The following is an 18,435-nucleotide window of genomic DNA, read 5'->3' on the forward strand; positions in this document are numbered from 1 at the left end:
GGGCCTGGGCTGCCAGCAGCATGCCAGGGCTCTAATCCTTTCCCACTGCTCAGCTGCAGAGCCCTTAATGCCACTTCCAACTCCGAGAGATACGGGAGATGAGATTTTAAAGGGCTGGTTATTTATGGCCTGGCTCCTGATGGAAAGAACAGATGTAATTTCATGGGCTCCATCAGAAGAGAACAGCTTCTCGGGCTAGTATAAAGCATTGTGATGTGGTAGGAAAGGAGAGGGAAGTGAGGTTGTCACAGACCCACAGGGAGGCAGGAGGTTCTGAGTCTAGGCTGGAACAGGCCCATCCCCTTGCCAGTTCCGGGTGCCACTGGGCTTAACGGCCTCAGTCATGCACCATCTCAGCTGTTTCATGAACATCTTTGCCAGCCTAAGACCTTGACCCTGCCTTGCTCCTGATATTCAAACAGACTGAAACCACAGAGAACAGGCATAGACCTCACACCACTTGCCTGTATGAAGTTCAAAGGAAAATAGGGCATTGTGACGTGGGTCTTCACACGTGTAATCTCCTCTGCCTGAAGTGCTGATCCTGAGCGCCTCCCACGGCGGCTCCTTCTCAACAGTCAAGCCTTAATCTTAGATCCCGTCCCCTCAGAGAGGCCGGCCCAACCCCCTTTACTTAAGGTCTCCAGAGCTATTATTCCTCATCCTGTTCATTTCCTTCATGGTACTCATCACAGCTGTATTTTACATATATTCTGTGATTCTTTTTTCCATAGCAGTCTCCCCGGAGTAGACCAGAAGTCCCACAAAAACAGAGACTTCATTTGTTTTCTCCACCACTGTATTCCCCGATGCCAGGCTCAGTGTCAGACAATGGAAGGGCTTAAGTCGTTTGAATGAATGAATGATGACAGACGCTGGCAGGGAAGATGGAGGTGGTACGGCTGACAGAGGTGCTGAAAGCAGACACTGCTGATAATGCTGCTGGTGCTGATCCCTGAGGATGACTTCTCAAGGCCCTGCCAGAATACATACTTAAACACCAAACTTTTCAGCCATAGTCATTCCTGTCCCACGGCCATCTCCACTCGTCTCATCGCAAACAGTGTGTATCAGTAACCCTGTCCCTGTATCTTCTTCCTGGCTGTGGCCTTAACTTCCCTCTCTGTGCCCATTTCATGCTGGGGAGGCCAGCACCCCCTGGCCCGGCTCCTTCCTCTGTGTTCCTCTGCTGAATGACCCCACCATAGCCATCAAGCCAGAGACGGGATTCACCCCAGACTCCTCCCCTGCCTTCATTACTCCTTTCTAGTGAAGCCCCCAAAGCAGCCGACTCTGTATCTGAGGTGTTTTCTGAGGTCGCTGTCTCGCTCCATCCCTTTACAACTACCATACTTCAAGGCTGGATGATCTCTCGGCTGAGTGGTCACCGAGTTTTACAGTTGGCTTCTGAACCTTCTATGAACCCAATTAAGATTCAGGGTGATCATATTCCTTCTCTGCTTAAAATACTTCAATAGCTTTCTTTAGTCTACGGACTCCTCTCCCCGTTTATGAACATGGGGACAAGGTTCTTTACGACCCTTGCTCTTCCGGTGCTCGTCTCAGACCTCGTATCCTGCCCTTGCTCTCTTGCACCCTGCACCCCACTTGCAATGCTGCAAACACAGCAGGGCTCTTTCTGGCTCCACGTCAGTGATCAACGTTTGCTCACCCCTCAGTTCAACTCCAAAGTCACACCATCTGGGGCTCATTCATCTGGGTCCTCCCAGGAGCCCCTCTATTGTGAGGGAAGACTGAGTCCTTTCAGGAGGACGCTTTTTGCTTCTGTCTTCCTAGTGACCTGGTATTCCTTTGGTGAACCACTTCTTTTCCACTCCCAGTCAGAGGTTTGGGTAGAACAGATAGCTATGTGACCCGGGCCTGGCCAGTAAGAATATTATCTAGCTATATATCGATGTTGAAGGCAGAGCACATGATTCAATTCTGGTCCAATCAAGGACCATCTGAGGGCTTTTGTGGGAACCTTTAGGAAAGACACACTGTCTTTCTGCTAGGACTGCTAAATCAGTAGGATGGGGGAAGCTGATGGTGGTCAGCTCTGCTACCTCACGGGGAAAGTTGGCCCGAGAGTGAAGCCAAGACCCAGGAAGACAAAGCTGGGTGAGGGGGAGAAGCAAATACAGGTGACCTTATCTACACGCCTTGATCGAGCAGTGCCTGAAGCCAGTTGGACTTTTCAGTTATAGAAGACAACATATTCCCTTTCTAGCTTGAATCAGCTGGAGATGAGTTTCTATATCTTGAAAAAAAAAAAAAAAGAATTGTAGCTATTACATTTCTTTTTTAGCCCCAGGGGAACTTCTGTATACCTCTAAGAAAAGTACCTAACACATGCTATTGTAAAGCACTTAATTATATGCTTAATTATATGCCTCTCTGCCCTGATTGTGAGCTCCAGGGTCCTGTACAATGCATGCCTATTACATAAACATCTGTGGAGTAAATAAATATCTCCCTGGGGATGGGACTGTGTTTCTGTCTCCCTAGCACCTAGCAGAGCCTAGTTCATAGAAGGCTCTCAATAAATGATTACTGAGAAAAAAAAATAGGGAAAAAGTAACAAAGAATGAAAATGATCTAAACCAATGGTTTGACAAAATATATGTGAATGAATAAATAAGTGAATAGTTATTAACAAATCCCCATTGGCATGCTGTTTTCATTCTAATTATATCTGAATCTAATGACTCTTGAATGAAATATCTAGTTAAAAGTCACTGAGATCAAATGGTTCTAGTTGGCTCAAATTCCATGGGCAAAATGCTTAATAATTAAAACTCAGTGTTTCAAAAGGAGAAATTGTTACCAGCAAAATTTCAAACTGAATGTCTGTATAGTAGATGGGAGTTTTTGTATCCCCACCTATAAAAATAAAAGCAAACCAATGAAGGGAAACAAAGTAAAGAAAAATCCTCAAAGCTGAATCCAGAGAGTAGGTTGAACCTGCTTTCCAGAGAAAGTCTCTTTTCAAAAACAGCTGAAGGGACTTTCCTGGTGGTGCAGTGGTTAAGACTCCACACATCCATTACAGGGGACACGGGTCTGATGTATGGTTGGGGAATTAAGATCCCACATGCCTTGGAGTATAGCAATAAACGAAAAACAAACAACTCCCCCCACCAAAAAAACCCAAAACAGCTGAAGTCTATTGGGCAGCCCTGGGGGCAGGACCTGGGAACTCTAGGCGTTGGTGTCGGCTTTCTCCTCTTTTTTCCCGGGTGGAAGAGGCTACTGAGGCTCAGAGGTGGATAGCAGAGTCTCCAGGGTGGGTGCATGCTGGAGAGAATCCTCCCTAGAGAATCCCTGGGACCAGAATTCCTGGGCCTGTGTCTCAGGGGTCAGGAAGGGTGCTCCTACATTGGCCAGGAGACCCAGGCAGCAGCCCTAGAATGATGCCCTCCCGCCCCTCATCTCCCTCTCTCATATCAAAACAGCACCCACCTTCAAGGCCCAGCTCGAATGCAGGCCCTGCCTGGCGGCCCCAGTCTCCTGCCCCAGGACAGCATCCTCCTCTAAAACCCTGCAGCGTGTTCTCCTTTCTTTTCTTATTTTGCATGTTCAGTGGAGGCAAGGTTGTCACACAGAGGCCTGCGGGGGGCTAGACTTGAGGGCACAGAGGGAATGGGCAGCAGATCCCAAATGACCGCAGTGAAACGAAACATGAAATCCAAGTAGACTGAAGGAAGCGAAGAAGAGAGGCTGAGGGGCTGCGATTCCCGGTACAGGCGGAGCCACAGAAGATGGGAGAGTGGTCTTGAGTCTACACAGAAATCGCGGACAGGAAGGAGCTCTGAACTCCCTCTACCATGCACTCCCCCGTGACACACCCCTGTGGCTGGCACTTCAGCTGGCCCCAGAGAAAGGGTGGCTTCCACCCTGAGTGCAGGCCAGGCCTTGCCTGCCCTCCCTGTCACAGGAAGAAATGGCCACAGGGGTGGAAGAGGCAGCGGGAGAGGAGCCAAGGAGGAAGGAAGGCCCAACAGATTCTGCATCCTCATCAATCCGAGACGGCGAGAGGGGCTGTGCCTCCCCCCTCTCTACAGAATGTCTTCTCCACACGCTGCCCCTTCTTCCCAACCCTGCAGACTCCTTAGGGCTGCTGGGGCACTGCCCCTGCTGCAGGGCGGCTCAGAGCAGCCATCAGCGCTGAATGAGTTGAACTGGCCAGCCCAGGGCCTGGGTGTAGGCAGAGAAGAGTTGCTGCTTTTCACAGTGCGCTCACAACATGCAGCTCTGAGAAGACAGTTGCAACCAAATCACCCCCATCTGCTGACTCTGCAAGGGTGTCCTCCTGTCTGACTCAGGGGTTCTCTGCCAGTTCCCCTCACCTGGTGCCCAGCTAATTCCCCAGAGCTGGATCAGGCAAGTGTCACTCTGCCTGGTGAGATGCCACTGGGCTTGCAGGCTGGGCCATGGCTGTGGTGGGGTCACCAAGAATCAGGCGAAGCTCAGAGTGGCCTCATCATACCCTTTTTCCCTCAGAGAGTGAGCACCTTGCTTCTAGTCCCCATCCCAGGACTAAGTCAGGCAGCAGTTTACATGTTTATCCCTTCCAACATGCCTTGTAGGTTGGTACAATGAGCCCCATTCTTCAGATGTGGAAACTGAGGTTCAGAAAGGTTAGCAAATATCCCAGGATTCCACAGCGACGAAGAGGTGGATCTGGGTTTTGAGCTCACGTCTGTCTGAGTCCCAAGTCTGCCATCTCTTCAGTTAGATGCCAAGGGGCAGGCTCAACACCTAAGGTTGGAGACACTATGCAGACCTCGCCCCTGTTCTCGGAGGGGTGTCTGGCTTTCTCTCCTCTCATACAGCCCAGGGGAAGCTCCTGCTGAGATGCCAGGGGACAGAGTTCAGCATGAGGCAAAGGGGAGAGATTCTGGGTGGATTTTAACTCACTGATTTTCTCCATGATGGAGAGGCCGCCTCTGTAATGGCCTGGCAATTACTTCTCCTCGTTATGATAACATGATCCTAATTCCCTCCAGGGACCCAGAAGCCTGGGCTTTAAGAGACTCTTCTGCATCCCTTAGTCCCAGCCCTCCGAAAAATCCAGGAGCCTCATGAGGAACTGGAGCCGTGGTGAGCGTATTTTCATAGAATTGGAGAGGAAGGAATAGGGCTCCCTGAAGATCACTGCCAACAGATGGGGTCAGAGCAGAACAAAGACCACTATCCACCCCTGAGAAGGATCAGTGAGCAAAAATTGGTCCCTAAATTGAGTTCAGTGAACTAGAAGTATGTATGTGTCAGGGGGGTTGACTTGGTGATGTGTATATGGCAATGACTTGGAGGAGAGTGTGTCCTTTGGCTGTGTGAGAGAGAGAGAGTGTGTGTGTGTGTGTGTGTGTGGTAGGGGAGTAATACCAAATCTGCTATGTGGATTGTAACTCTCAAGTCAATTCAAGCCCAATTTGGCTCCTGGTCAATCACACACACAAAAAGACAATTAACTTTAGGGAGAGCAAGTCTAAGACACTTGGGACCCCCTCAGCATGGCAGGGTTGCAGGGTTCAGTGCTCACTACAGTAACAACATTTTCTCACTCAAAACATGTATGGTCGGATTCTCAGAAGCCAGGGATGGACAAGCACAACAGGAAGCGGTAGTCCACCGATTAATGTATATGCATCACAGGACTTTACGGTTACAGGCAGACACCATTGTTATGTACCCCTCCCACCCCCGTCTTTCAGTATGTCAGTGCCATTGATTATATCCTGCCACGTTTTTGGCTTTGAATTGTCCTTTGTTTCATGCAATCATGTCCTGAAAAGTTGGCAGGGTTTTTTATTTTGTTCTCTAATATCCTTATTTGGCAAAATAAAAAATTATCAAGCCTATGTTTTCCCAATCATTTGGAACTTGAAGTCCATGAAGTCCAAACCCTAATTTAAACTCTCCTGCTTACATCCTCCTTGGAGGGGGAGGAGAGTGTGGGAACTGAGTCAGGGACAGTCCATGTTACCATCCTCTTCTGAATCATCACAAATCTGCCACCTGATAGAAGAGGTATGATTTAGTCGCTAAGTCGGGTTTGATGCTGCGAACCCATGGACAGGGGCCCATCAGGCACCTCTGTCCATTGGATTTTCCAGGCAAGAACACTGGCGTGGGTTGTCATTCCCTTCTCCAGATAAAGGAGATAGTTCCCCCCCCCCCCCCGCCTCTAAAAGGTGTATCTGTTTTCTCAATAGATGAAGGGATGTCTAGCTATTCAAATTCATCTTTCCAGATGTTGTCTTTCTCTGCTTGGTAAAGAACTCAAGCTGCTACTGCTGCTGAGTCGCTTCAGTCGTGTCCGACTCTGTGCGACCCCAGAGACAGCAGCCCACCAGGCTCCCCCGTCCCTGGGATTCTCCAGGTGAGAACACTGGAGTGGGTTGCCATTTCCTTCTCCAATGCATGAAAGTGAAAAGTGAAAGTGAAGCCGCTCAGTCGTGTCTGACTCTTTGAGACCCCACGGACTGTAGCCTACCAGGTTCCTCTGTCCATGGGATGACTCAAGAGAACATCCTAAAGTCCTATTGCTTTTATCCGCTGATAAAAGCAATACACTCATAAACCAGGAGCATCCCATTTTCACGTGAGTCCAGGGATCCATAAAGGAGAGGGGCTGGGGAGGGAGCGGGTTCTTTGCACAGACTTCCTGAGCCTGCAGCTTTGTTCATCCGTAACTGCTATGCAGGTATAAATTAGAACAAAAAATGCATCCTGCCTGGCAAGGGTGACACAGACCCTGTAAATGATTATAATTTAATCTTACAGCAGAGTTCTGAATGACTCCCTTAACGATTTCCTCTGCTTAATTCCTTCCCCACTGAGTGACTTAATAGGAAAAGGAATACTCTTTCACGTTTGTTTCCCTCCAGAAGTTTGGACAACCGCGTAGATTCACACCTCGGGGTGAGGGTGGAGGCTGTGAGAGACTATTTGGCCTACGGATAAACAAGTGCATCGCAGAGGCCTTGGGGCTGGAAGAGAGAGAACCAGCAAGGCTATCCATCTAGGTATCTGTTTGCAGAAGTGGGAACTTGGATATAATCCATCAAGAGACCTGATGGAGTGAATTGTGGCAGTCTCACAAGGGAATGCACCACAGCTGCCACAGTCCTTCACAAACATTGCATGACGTAGTGTGCTGACGTGACTAAGAGGATGGGCTTTCAAGTCCAGCTAACCTGGGGTTGAATCCCAGTTCTGCTCCTTACTACCTGTGTGACTTCAAGCCAGTGACCCAACCACACGGGGCCTCATTTTCCTCATCTGTAAAAGGAGGAAGATTATGCTACCTACTTCATAGAAGTCTAAATGAAATACAGCTGCAAGAGCTTAGAATCAGCCTGCCACATAAAAGCTCAATAAGTACTGTTTATTTACTAAATAAATTCTATTCTCACACCTATTACATTTAGGAGACATGTGTAATGATATAGGAAAAATTTTCATTATATAATGTTCAGTTAAAAATGTATAGTTACTGACATTTTTCAGATCTTAATTTTTTAATATTAAACATATATATATAAATGGCCAGCTAGCTTGATCTAGGCAAAGCAAAAAGGCCAAACGGGAATACATCAAAACGTTAATCCTTGTGGGACTTCGCTGGTGGTCCAGTGGTTAAGAATCTGCCTTGCAGCCTAAAACAGGGGGGAGTCTGGGGGAGAATAGATACACGCATATGTATGGCTGAGCCTCTTTGCTGTTCACCTGAAACTGTCACAACACTGTTTATTGGCTATATCCCAATACAAAATAAAAAGGTTTTTTAAAACATGAATCTGCCTTGCAATGCAAGGGACGTGGGTTTGATCCCTGATTGCAGAACGAAGGTCCCAGATGTTGCTGGGCATCAAAGCCCACAAGCTGCAACTACTGAAGCCTGAGTGCTCTGGACCCTGAGTGCCACAACTGGAGAGCCTGTGAGCCATAAGGAATGATCTCGAATTCTGCAACTAAGACCCAACGTAACCAAGTACAAACAATGTTAATACTTATTATTCATTTCCCTATACCTTTTAATATTGTCCAAGTTTTCTATAAGGAGCATATGTATGACATAAACGATCAGAAACATAGGTATTTTACAAAAAGAGGGCAGGGAGACAGAAAGTCTTCAGACTGGGCAGGTCACTGGGAGTGTGGTTCGGTGGACAGTCATCTAGACTTTCATCCCAACTCCGAGCACCAAATGTCCAGTCACTGCCCCTGGACCAACCTCCACACAGCAATCAGCCATTGGCTCACGTCTGCCTGTCTCAACACCCCATCCAGGGCAGTAAATGACCTGATTTGGCCAAGTTTTTGCAACACGCTTTTGACACCAAGGTCTTCTGACCCCCGGCTCAGCACACCTTCTACCACTACATGAAATTTGAGTTTCTTGGCCCCCAAAGCTCAAAGTCCATATTTGGCAGGAGTCTGTTCCCATTTTATCCCTCTCAAATAGTCATGCTTGGGGCCTGTGGTGGATTTGTCTGTTTTCCTCACTGTCAAAGGGCCATGTCTTACTCAACTGGCCTTTCTACAACAAAACCTGGTATAAAAGAAATGTTCAACATCAGCCACTCTTTTTCCTCCTCTCCCATCCTTCCTCCCCTTCCCTGCCCATGTCTCTAGCCCCCTGACCACTATGTCTGTCTTCCCAAGGGACTATCCATCCCTGATGCTTGCAGCTGCCACTTTCTGCTTCACTCAGGCCCCTCAGTGACACCTCCTCCTCCTCAGTCCCAGGCAGCGAGCCCCACCTTTCCCGGCACCACGCAGCAATCAAGACTGCAAAGAAACACGCCTGAGCGCATCCTTCTATTGGCTCCCGATGTTCTGACCCAGGTCCCCCCGCTGCCCTCGTCCTGATAACAGAACCACCAGAACACAAGAGCACATTACGAATGTCACACCACCATTCTCGAGGCTTGTCACCCAAACAGAAAGCACGTTACTCCCTAAGCCAGCCCCAGCTAGGGCCCACCCCATGGGTCCAAGCCTGGGAGACCACACACAACCAAGGCCGGTAAGCCTTCATCATCCGTCTCCTCCCAAACCTGCCGACACCAGAGTCTCCATGGCAGCAGAACACAGCTCACAAAAGCCCTGCTTTGTGGTGAAGCCAAACAATAGGAAGTAGGTTAGCCCTTCCCGCAGGAACCAAGACGTGATAATGCCTCTCCCGTCTCAGAACCCTGGGCATGGGAAAAGCAACTGCCACTCAATGTTCTAGGCCCTTTGTTGGATGCTTCCAGCAATGGGACAATATTTCACATCATTTCACTGAGACCCTATCCACGTCCTGATACCACTGTTAGTCTTAATGCAAGTTCCTTGACCAAATCCCATCCTGATATTCTTCAGCGAGGACATGCTTCAAATCAGGTACCAAAATCACCGTGAAAATTGACCCCAGCTCTGCAAATACACAGTGACTTCTCATTATGAGGAAAGGAAACTCTCCAGCAGGGGGCAGAACAGGTGGCAAAGGGACCTCTGGCTGCAGGTCTAGGCGCCGAGGGGACCGCATCCCGGGAAGCCACAGCTGCAGGGACAGGGGAGGGGGAGGGGCGGGGAGGCGTGCTTACCAAAGGGAGGAGCCTTCAGTCCCCGTGACTTCCAGGAAGTCGTAGCCGTCCTCCAGCTGGAAGTCAATAAAGACCAGGGCGATGGTGTCCCCCAGCTCGGCCAGGATGGTCCAGGTGCAGTCGGCGTTGTTGTGGTACTCCGAGGGGAAGCGTGGGCTGGAGATGATGCCGCTCTGGCCTCGCAGGGTCCCGCCACACGCATCGTCCGCTGTGGGCAGAGACAAGAGGCTCCTGTGAGTCCAGGTCCTGGTGCTTAGCTGTGTACTTCATGCATGAGAGGCAGGGAGGACCCTGGGGCATGACCTGCAGAGACGATGTGCTACAAACTTCCAGAGCCCTGATCATGCCCGAGGCCCTGCTCCGAGAATTTCAGTTCTTCTTCTTCTCATTGAACAGATGAGGAAACCAAGGCACAGGGAGGTAAAGCAACCTGCCTGAGGTCCCACAGCCAATGAGCTAGGTCAGTGAGCTGGGTGAGCTCTGCCTGTTGAGTATGTTTCTAGCTGCTACACCACACTGTTGCGCAATGACCAAGAAAAAAGGAGAAATCAGTTATCACACTTATTCCCACGGTCATGACTGTGGTGACCAGGACCTTGTTTCCTACCAGACCCTAGGAAACTTCGGATGTGAAAGTGAAAGTGTTAGTCGCTCAGTCACGTCCGACTCTTTGGGACCCCATGGGCTGTAGCCTGCCAGGCTGCTCAGTCCATGGGATTAACCAGGCAGGAATACTGGGGTGGGTTGCCATTTCCTTCTCCAGGGGAATCTTTCCAACCCAGGGATCGAACTTGGGTCTCCTGCATCTCAGGCAGACTCTTTACTGCCTGAGCTACCAGGGAAGCTCTTGGATGTAATGGAACAAAACGAAAGCTCATCACAGTTCCCTGAGGGCAAAACTCAAAGGGCATTCACAGCCTGGCCAGACCTCTGCAATCTTCCCTCCTGCTCCTCGGGCCCAGGTCAGCTCTGTTCCAGTGCTGGGCATGGTCACACCTCCTGGGCTTTGCTCACACCGCTCCATCTGTCTAGGATGCCCCTTGTCCAGAGGAAGTCTTCCAATGCTTTGAGATCCAACTCCAGCGCCACTTCTCAGTAAAGCCTCATTCCCCCGTGCTTTTAATAACTGCTCCCTTCTCTGCGCTCCTGCAGCAAAGTGTGTGACTTCAGACATCGTACTTGGCACCGTGTGAACGACCTGTCACATGTCTGTCTGCCACTCTAGGTTCTGAACTTGCTGGAAATCCCAAGGGCAGGGACCGTGTCTTCCTCATCCCCACAGCACATCCTGATGGAATCACTGCTCCAGCCTAAATCCCAGCTGAGACTTGATATGCAGAAACAATGATCCCAAGACCATGCTCTGATATATAATAGTTAAGAACACTGGCTTTCCGATTTTTGCACACGTCAGTGTGCACCCCTCCCCTGCAGCTTACAGCTGAGTGGCTTAGTGGAAGTTATCCAGATTTTCTAAGCCTGCCCTCCTGGAGCTTGTATGCAAGTGGTGAGGGTAGTTTAGTTGCTAAGTTGTGTCCAACTCTACTGACCCCATGAATTGTAGCCCACTAGGTTCCTCTGCCCGTGGGATTTCCCAGGCAACAATACTGGAGTGGGTTGCCATTTCCTTCTCCAAGCGATCTTCCCCACCCAGGGATCAAACCTGCATCTCCTGTATTGCAGGCGGATTCTTCACCACTGAGCCACCAGGGAAGCACCTTGTGTGAGAGTAAGGGATAGTAATCCACTTAGCAAGAGCTGTATCACAGATGTGGACTAAACTATAAAGGAAGGAAAAATGTAATATCAGGGTTCAAATGTGTATCAGAGGCAGCAGAGTAACAGTAACCAAAGTTACTATTTATTAAGCACGTACACGGCGCCAGGTGCTATGCTAACTACTCCACAGATTTCATGACTCTGTGAAATATCATTCCCATTTTACAGGTAAAGAAACCAAGGCACAGAGAGTTTCAGTTATTTGCCAAAGGTACAGCTGATAGTGGACTTCCCTGGTGGCTCAGACGGTAAAGTGTCTGCCTACAATGTGGGAGACCCGGGTTTGATCCCTGGGTCGGGAAGATCCCCTGGGGAAGGAAATGGGTAATTAAAGGAGCTGGGATTTTTAAGCCCAACAGTCTAATTTCAGGGCCAGTGCTCTTAACCAACACTCCCTTATCTTGCAGAAGTACAATTCACACTTTGAGGACAGAGATGAAGTAACACGTTACTTTGCTTGGGTGAGTCAGTTTGGGCAAGTTTAACAGAGGCAGTACTGTCAGGGCAGGGTTTTGAAGAATGAACTGGAGTTCACTACATAGAGAAGAAATGGAAGGGCATCGAAAAGAAAAGAGAACCAGAGGTCATAACCAAGGAAGCACAAAACCACAAGGCAGACCTAAGATAAGCCATTCGAGATGGTCTGTCTAGAACAGAGCGAGCAGAGAGGAGTGATGGGCGGTGGTGCTGGAGATGGAGGAGCCAGACGACAGAGGACACTGGGCTCCAGAAGATCGGAAGCAGTGGGCTGTATTGGAAAGAAACTGGATTTTCGGGTCAGGAAGGTCTAGACTTGAATTTGGGTTCCACAATTCTCCAGCCCATGGGACCCTGGGTGATTTATTTCTCTAAGCTTCATTCTGCTTCTCTGCAGAATGGTTTCTTGTGACAGCTGAAGGGAAAATGAATATGACAGTACCGAGCATTAGCCAGGGACAGGCGTGTGCCTGATGCCCAACTAAAGGCAAATCCTCCCTTTCCTTCCACTTCATCTTGAGGATCAAAGACAGTGAGGAAACAGGATTATATCTGCATCTTAGACCACTGTGGCATAGACGAGGTCTGAGCTGGGGCAGTGGGCAGGATGCTCTCAGTAGCACAGAGTCACCACAGTCAAGGTAAGGCCAGATGCGATCCGAGCTAAAGGGCCTGAGGAGGGTGGGAGTTGGACCTGCTTGACAGCTAGTGAAGAAATAGAATCTACAGGACTAGCAGTCGGGAGGCATGAATGAACCCCAAGCTTCAGGCACGAGCATCTGGAGGAACAAAAGCTGCCACTTCCTGTGTCAGGGGACCCAGGAGGAGGGGGACGCCTTGCGATGTGGAAGGCAGGCAGTTTGGGACACCACGGGGCAGAGTGTGTGCAGGGGGCATCCCAGTGGAGAGACGGAGCTGACAGCTGGATACACAGAAGCAGTGTGGGATGGGGATAAAAGTGGGTTTATTCAGAGGTCCTGAACTATCCTTACTAATGTCATTCTACAGGGGTAAGGTCTATTCAAGACAATGAGCCCATTTCTTCCTTCTTTTTCTATTTTTTTTTGGCCGTGCCATGCAGCATGTGGGATTCTAGTCCACTAACCAGGGATCAGACCTGTTCCCCCTGCAGTGGAAGTGTGGACCACCAGGGAACTCCTAAGAATGAGCCCATTCTTAAATGTTCAGCTCCTCGGTATGTATGAGCACAGAAATGAAGGCATCTCACTCAGCAGGTACTCAGGAAAGTTTCCTTCCCACACTCACTAGGTGAGCAGCTGCTGTGTGCCAGACACTGGGCCAGGCCCAGCACTACATCACGAAAAGCATGATCTCATCCCTGCCCGGAGAGTTTCTCTGAGTGGGGGTAGCCAAGCAAACACGCAGTGGCTCCCAGAACTGTTATAACCAAGGGGTCAAGGCACAGTGACAGCTGAGGGGACTTGAGAAGGCTTCACGCAAGAGGCAACATTTGTGTTGAGATATCCATTCATTCATTTAACAAACATTTACTGAGTATCTCTTATGTGTCAGGCACTGTTCTAGGTACAAAGGATTCATCTGCAAATAAAATTCCTACCCTTGTGAAGCTGACATTCCAGTTGGAAGAAAACAGACAATACTCAAGATAAATAAGTAAACTTCTTCCCTAAGTAAACTTATTTCCCAGCAATAAAGAATCCACCTGCCAATGCAGCAGATGAGGGTTCAACCACGGGTTTGCTCCCTGGGTCAGAAGATTTCCCTGGAGAAGGAAATTGCAACCCACTCCAGTATTCTTGCCTGGGAAAGCCCAGAGGAGCCTGGTGGGCTACGGTCCCTGGGATGGCAAAAGGGTCGGACACGACTGAGCGACTAAGCAACCAAGAATGATAAGTGAAGTGGTGACCAGTGCCGGAGGGGGATGGGAGGACCTCGCACTAAATGGGGTCAGAGCAGGCCTCGCTGAGAGGCTGACATTTACCAAGACCAGGGGGAGGCAGAGGGGAAGCGCGGTGATTATCTAGAGGAACAGCATTCGAGATACAACAGCAGATGCCAAGGCCCTGGTGTGCAGAGGCCTGGCACTGCTAAAGAGCATCAGGAGACCCAAGCGGATGGCACCCTGGGAGTAAGGAGGAGAGGGCAGGGATGGGGCTCCATGGACGACCTTCGAGGCCACTGCTAGGTCTTGGGGTTCTATCGGAATGAGATGAGAAGTCAGCGGCAACTTCTGAGCAGACCTCATCTGACTGGTGTGTTAACAGGATCCCTTGAGCTGCTGTGTAGACAACAGACCAAAGAGGAAGAGGGCAGAAGCAAGGGGCTTGTAGAGGCTACTACAGTGATTCAGGAAAGAGATGTTGTTGGCTTGGGCCAGGCGGTACTGGGGAGATGGAGTCAATGGCTGGCTGTGTTTTGAATGCTGAGCTGGTGGGATTGAGGGCTGACTGTCTGGTAGGATCAGGCCAAAGGGTGTCCTAGGCAGAGCAAAGGCAGGAGCAAGGCGGCTGCAGGGGCAAGTGTAGCATTTAGAGGCATAGTCAGGATTGTCGGAACTCAAAGGGCAACACAGAGATGGCAGAGCTGGGTGGGTGGGAAGGACGGGCTGCCTGGTGAAGGGCCTCGGATGCCATGTGAAGGCCTGCGGTTCTGTTCTCCTCATTTCCTCCCTTTTTTTTTTTTTTCCTGCTGCCTCCAATCCAGGTGACCTGCCCCCGTTAAGCAGGGTGGGAGGAAAGGTAGACACATTTGCTTTGCTCAGTTTTAAATTGAGTTTTCCTGGAGCTGTTTGTTATATCCAGGTGCACAGCCTTTCCTGGGTATCTCTCTGGCAGAAGCCTGTGAAGTCTGACATCCAAGGCAGTTTGTCTCCTTAACTTCACCGTGACCAGTATCAAGGAGATAAGCCCCAGGAGCCAGCCAGCAAGCGGGAGGTTTGTCAGTGTCGCTCCCAGCAAGCGCAGGGCCTGCAGGCTGCAAGAGTCCCACACTGGCCCTGTCTATCCCAGGTGGAAGTGTCTACACTCTTAGCCACAGTAGCTTCATCTTGACTCCACTGAAGGTTAGGAAAGTCACGGTCAAAGAAGAGACACTTAGCCTGGACCTTGAGAAAGGAATAGGCAAGTGTGGAGGGAGAGAAAAGAAAGGGCTTCCCCGCAGAGGAAACAGCATTTGAGGGCGAGGGGGACCCTAATGGGCTTGGTGCGCTTGGGAAGTGGGCCACTTTCCCTCCAGGTGAAGGTGTAGGATGCATGAGATGAACGGTGGGGTGGACGTGGAAAGGGAGGTGGAGGTCCACTCGGACAGGCCTCGGAGGGCTTGCTAAAGGGAGCGATTCTGCCCTGCTGGTGCTGGGGAGACTTTAGGACTGTCAGCAGGGAGTGAAAGCTGGATCTGCTTTAGAAAGTGACTCTGGTCCCTGCATGATGGATGGATGCTGTGGTTTGGGGGGTGGCAAGGGTGGCAGGTGGGGAGAAGCAGTGAGGAGAATGGTGAAGAGGCCATTCCCATCATCAGAGCCTGAACTCTGGGCCATGTGAAAGAGGAGAAGGAGCAGAAGAGATTCAAGAGCGAGTCTGGGGGAGAAACAAGAGGATGTGGTCTCCACCCCGGAGTGGACCACAAAGGGGAGGAGGGAAAGCAGACCCGGAGGTCTGTAGCGGGCCAATAGCGCTGATGATGGCAGTGATGGGGACGGTGGGGGAAGGGCGCTTCCCCACCCCCACGCCGAGGGTGAGTGCAGAGGAGGCTGAGAAGTGGCCATGCACATGGGCTGGCGGCACCGTGGAGAGGACCCGGAGCCTGGAGCCCAAGAGGCTGGGAGTGGGCCAGGCTCCATGGGAGTGGAGAAGGCTGGGAAGGGAAGCAATATTTAATGGGCAGCAGACAGAAGCAGGGGCTCCTGAAAGGAGGCAGAGAAGGAGCAACGGGGTCGATGTTAGAGGGGAAACCTACAGATGGAAAGGTGAGGGAGCAGGGTAGGAGTGCAGGGACCTTGAGCTGGCCCCAGGGGTGTGTGGTCTCCAGCCTCCCTCCTGTCTCCAAGCATCCCTCCTGCCCTTGCCCACCCATTCCTCACACAGAGGCCAGTTCAGTTCAGTAGCTCAGTTGTGCCCAACTCTTTGCGACCCCATGGACTGCAGCATACCAGGTCTCCCTGTCCATCACCAACTCCTGGAGTTTACTTGTGATGCCATCCAACCATCTCATCCTCTGTTGTCCCCTTCTCCTCCTGCCTTCAATCTTTCCCAGCATCAGGGCTTTTCCAATGAGTCAATTCTTCACATCAGGGGGCCAAAGTATTGGAGTTTCAGCTTCAGCATCAGTCCTTCCAATATTCAGGACTGACTTCTTTTAGGATTGGCTGGTTGGATCTCCTTGTTGTCCAAGGGACTCTCAGGAGTCTTCTCCAACACCATAGTTCAAAAGCCTCAATTCTTTGGTGCTCAGCTTTCTTCGCAGTCCAACTCTCTAGTGATCCCAGTAAGAATAGACCTGGTGACACCGTGCCCCTCCACAGGAACCTTCGATAACTCCACTGTCCTTCAGGAGAAAGCAGAATCTCCGGGGGCTGACAAGCACCTCACAGGGCCTCCCCTCATACCAGCCGCTCCCCCACCTACTTCCCATAACCACACTGGCCTTCTCCCAGCTCTTCTGCACCAAGCATCTCCCTGCCCAAGAAGCTGTGAAAATGCTGTCCTCTCTTTCTGGAACCTTCTTCCCTACCTCCTTGGGCCTGGTTGGCCCCTCCTTAGTCTTTAGGTCCCAATCTAAGAGTCATTTCCTCAAGAATGTTTCCAGATACAGAATACCCCCTCTCTCCCCATCATATATTTTCAGAGTACCACATACTTTACCATAATTAATTGATCAACTGAGTAATTTATTTAATGTCTAGACAGTAAGATCTGTGAGTGCAGGGTCCATGTCTGTTCTGTCCCCAGAATCTACCACACTTCCTAGTATATAGGAGGCACCCGGTAAATACCTGTTGAACAAATAAATGAAAATAGGAAACTGAAGCTCAGAAAGATTCAGTAACTTTCAGAAGATGATACAGTAGGTGACCAAGCTAGGATTCCAGCTGCATCTCTCTGGCACCCGGACTATGGTCTCCTCTACTGGGGAAGCTGGTAAGGAATCCGCCTGCAATATGGGAGACCTGGGTTCCATCCCTGGGTTAAGATCCCCTGGAGAAGGGAAAGGCTACCCATTCCAGTATTCTGGCCTGGAGAAGTCCATGGACTATACAGTCCATGGGGTCACAAAGAGTCGGACACGACTGAGCGACTTTCACTTCAGTTCACTTCACTACATCACACCTCCTGAAACTGAGCAGGACCCTGCAGGGGTCCCTTTTCAGGGCAGAGCCTGCAGGGGTCCCTTTTCAGGGACAGAGCCTCCTCTCTACCCTCCCCCGCCCCACCCTCGGTATCCCCTCCCTCTTGTTTCCTTAGCCTCCTAGGTTTTCCTCCAATTCCAAAGAGTAAATTTAATGAGAAAAGTGAGAAAATCCAAAAACAAAGAAGAGTTAAGGCAGACAAATTAATACGTCTACATCTGTGTCTTCATTTCTTCTCTGTAAATAGGTTCATCCATACTAATTTTCTAGATTCCATATACATGCATGAATATATGATATTTTCCTCTTTCTACTCTGTGTAACAGGCTCTAGGCTCATCCACCATACTTTTACTGCCTCAAATTCATTCCCAAATGTCCCAGTTTTAGTCAATGACTTCTAGACTGTGCCGAGCTGAGGACTCGGGAGTTTGAGACCCTCTAGAGGGTAGAGGCTCAAGTCTGCTCTGACGATGGCATCTCTGCTGTTGGAGTCTTCCCTGCCTCTTAGGCTCCTCTGACACTCTTGCTCCTGCATCACCCAGTTTTGATTGAAGATGCTGTAAAAGTTGTTTGGAGATTCTCTCACACTTTAAACAAGGCATCATATTTCATGGTTACAACCTCAAGTCGTAAAATATAACCTTCAGCTGACACCACACTCCTAAAATATTAATTTACACCTCCTCCTTCTCTGGCAATGGGCATTCTCCATCGCCATTAAGTCATGTCTATTCTAGGGTGCAGGTGTGTTATGCTGATAGTTGCCTTTCCAAGTTTATGAGTTTATTTATGACCATCTTTAAATTCCACCGAAATTTCCTCAATTAACTATAATTTCACAGAACTCTCCCTTAGCCCCCTTTGACGTCTGCTAACTCTCTGGTGACTCACAAATTTCAGGTAGGGATGGAGGAACTTGCATCGTGCCCCTCCCCACCCTCCACCATCTGAAGCCAACTCCCGTGCACTCTCTTGCATGCCTAGAAGCTCTGAGGTCTTCCGCACTGGGGTTCTGTCCATGTCTTCCCTGCTCAGGGGTACTCAGCTTCTGAGAAAAGGAAAATCTCAATTGGCCCCTCTTGGAGAGAAGCCGCCATCTGACAACTCAAGTGCAAGGCTGAGAGAGCCAGGGCATGAGAGCCCCAAAGCCACCAGCAGTGCCCCCCTCTTTCCTTCCACTGTGAAGCTCAGTGTCCCTCACCAGTTCCCTTTTCTGGGGGCTCAGAATTCTGCCCTTTTTGTTGTTGTTGTC

At 50.0% G+C, this 18,435-nt stretch overlaps 1 protein-coding gene across 1 annotated transcript in view; it reads right to left on the reverse strand.

The window, feature by feature from the left end:
• Nucleotides 1–18,435, reverse strand: part of CSMD2 (CUB and Sushi multiple domains 2) — a 682,283-nt gene that overhangs the window by 411,243 nt on the left and 252,605 nt on the right. The window contains exon 5 of the mRNA XM_069545242.1: nucleotides 9,600–9,807. Within this exon, the coding sequence (XP_069401343.1) occupies nucleotides 9,600–9,807 (208 nt within the window). The remainder of the gene's footprint in view (nucleotides 1–9,599; nucleotides 9,808–18,435) is intronic.

The sequence above is a fragment of the Ovis canadensis genome, chromosome 1, assembly GCF_042477335.2.
Source record: "Ovis canadensis isolate MfBH-ARS-UI-01 breed Bighorn chromosome 1, ARS-UI_OviCan_v2, whole genome shotgun sequence".
Lineage (NCBI taxonomy): Eukaryota > Metazoa > Chordata > Mammalia > Artiodactyla > Bovidae > Ovis > Ovis canadensis.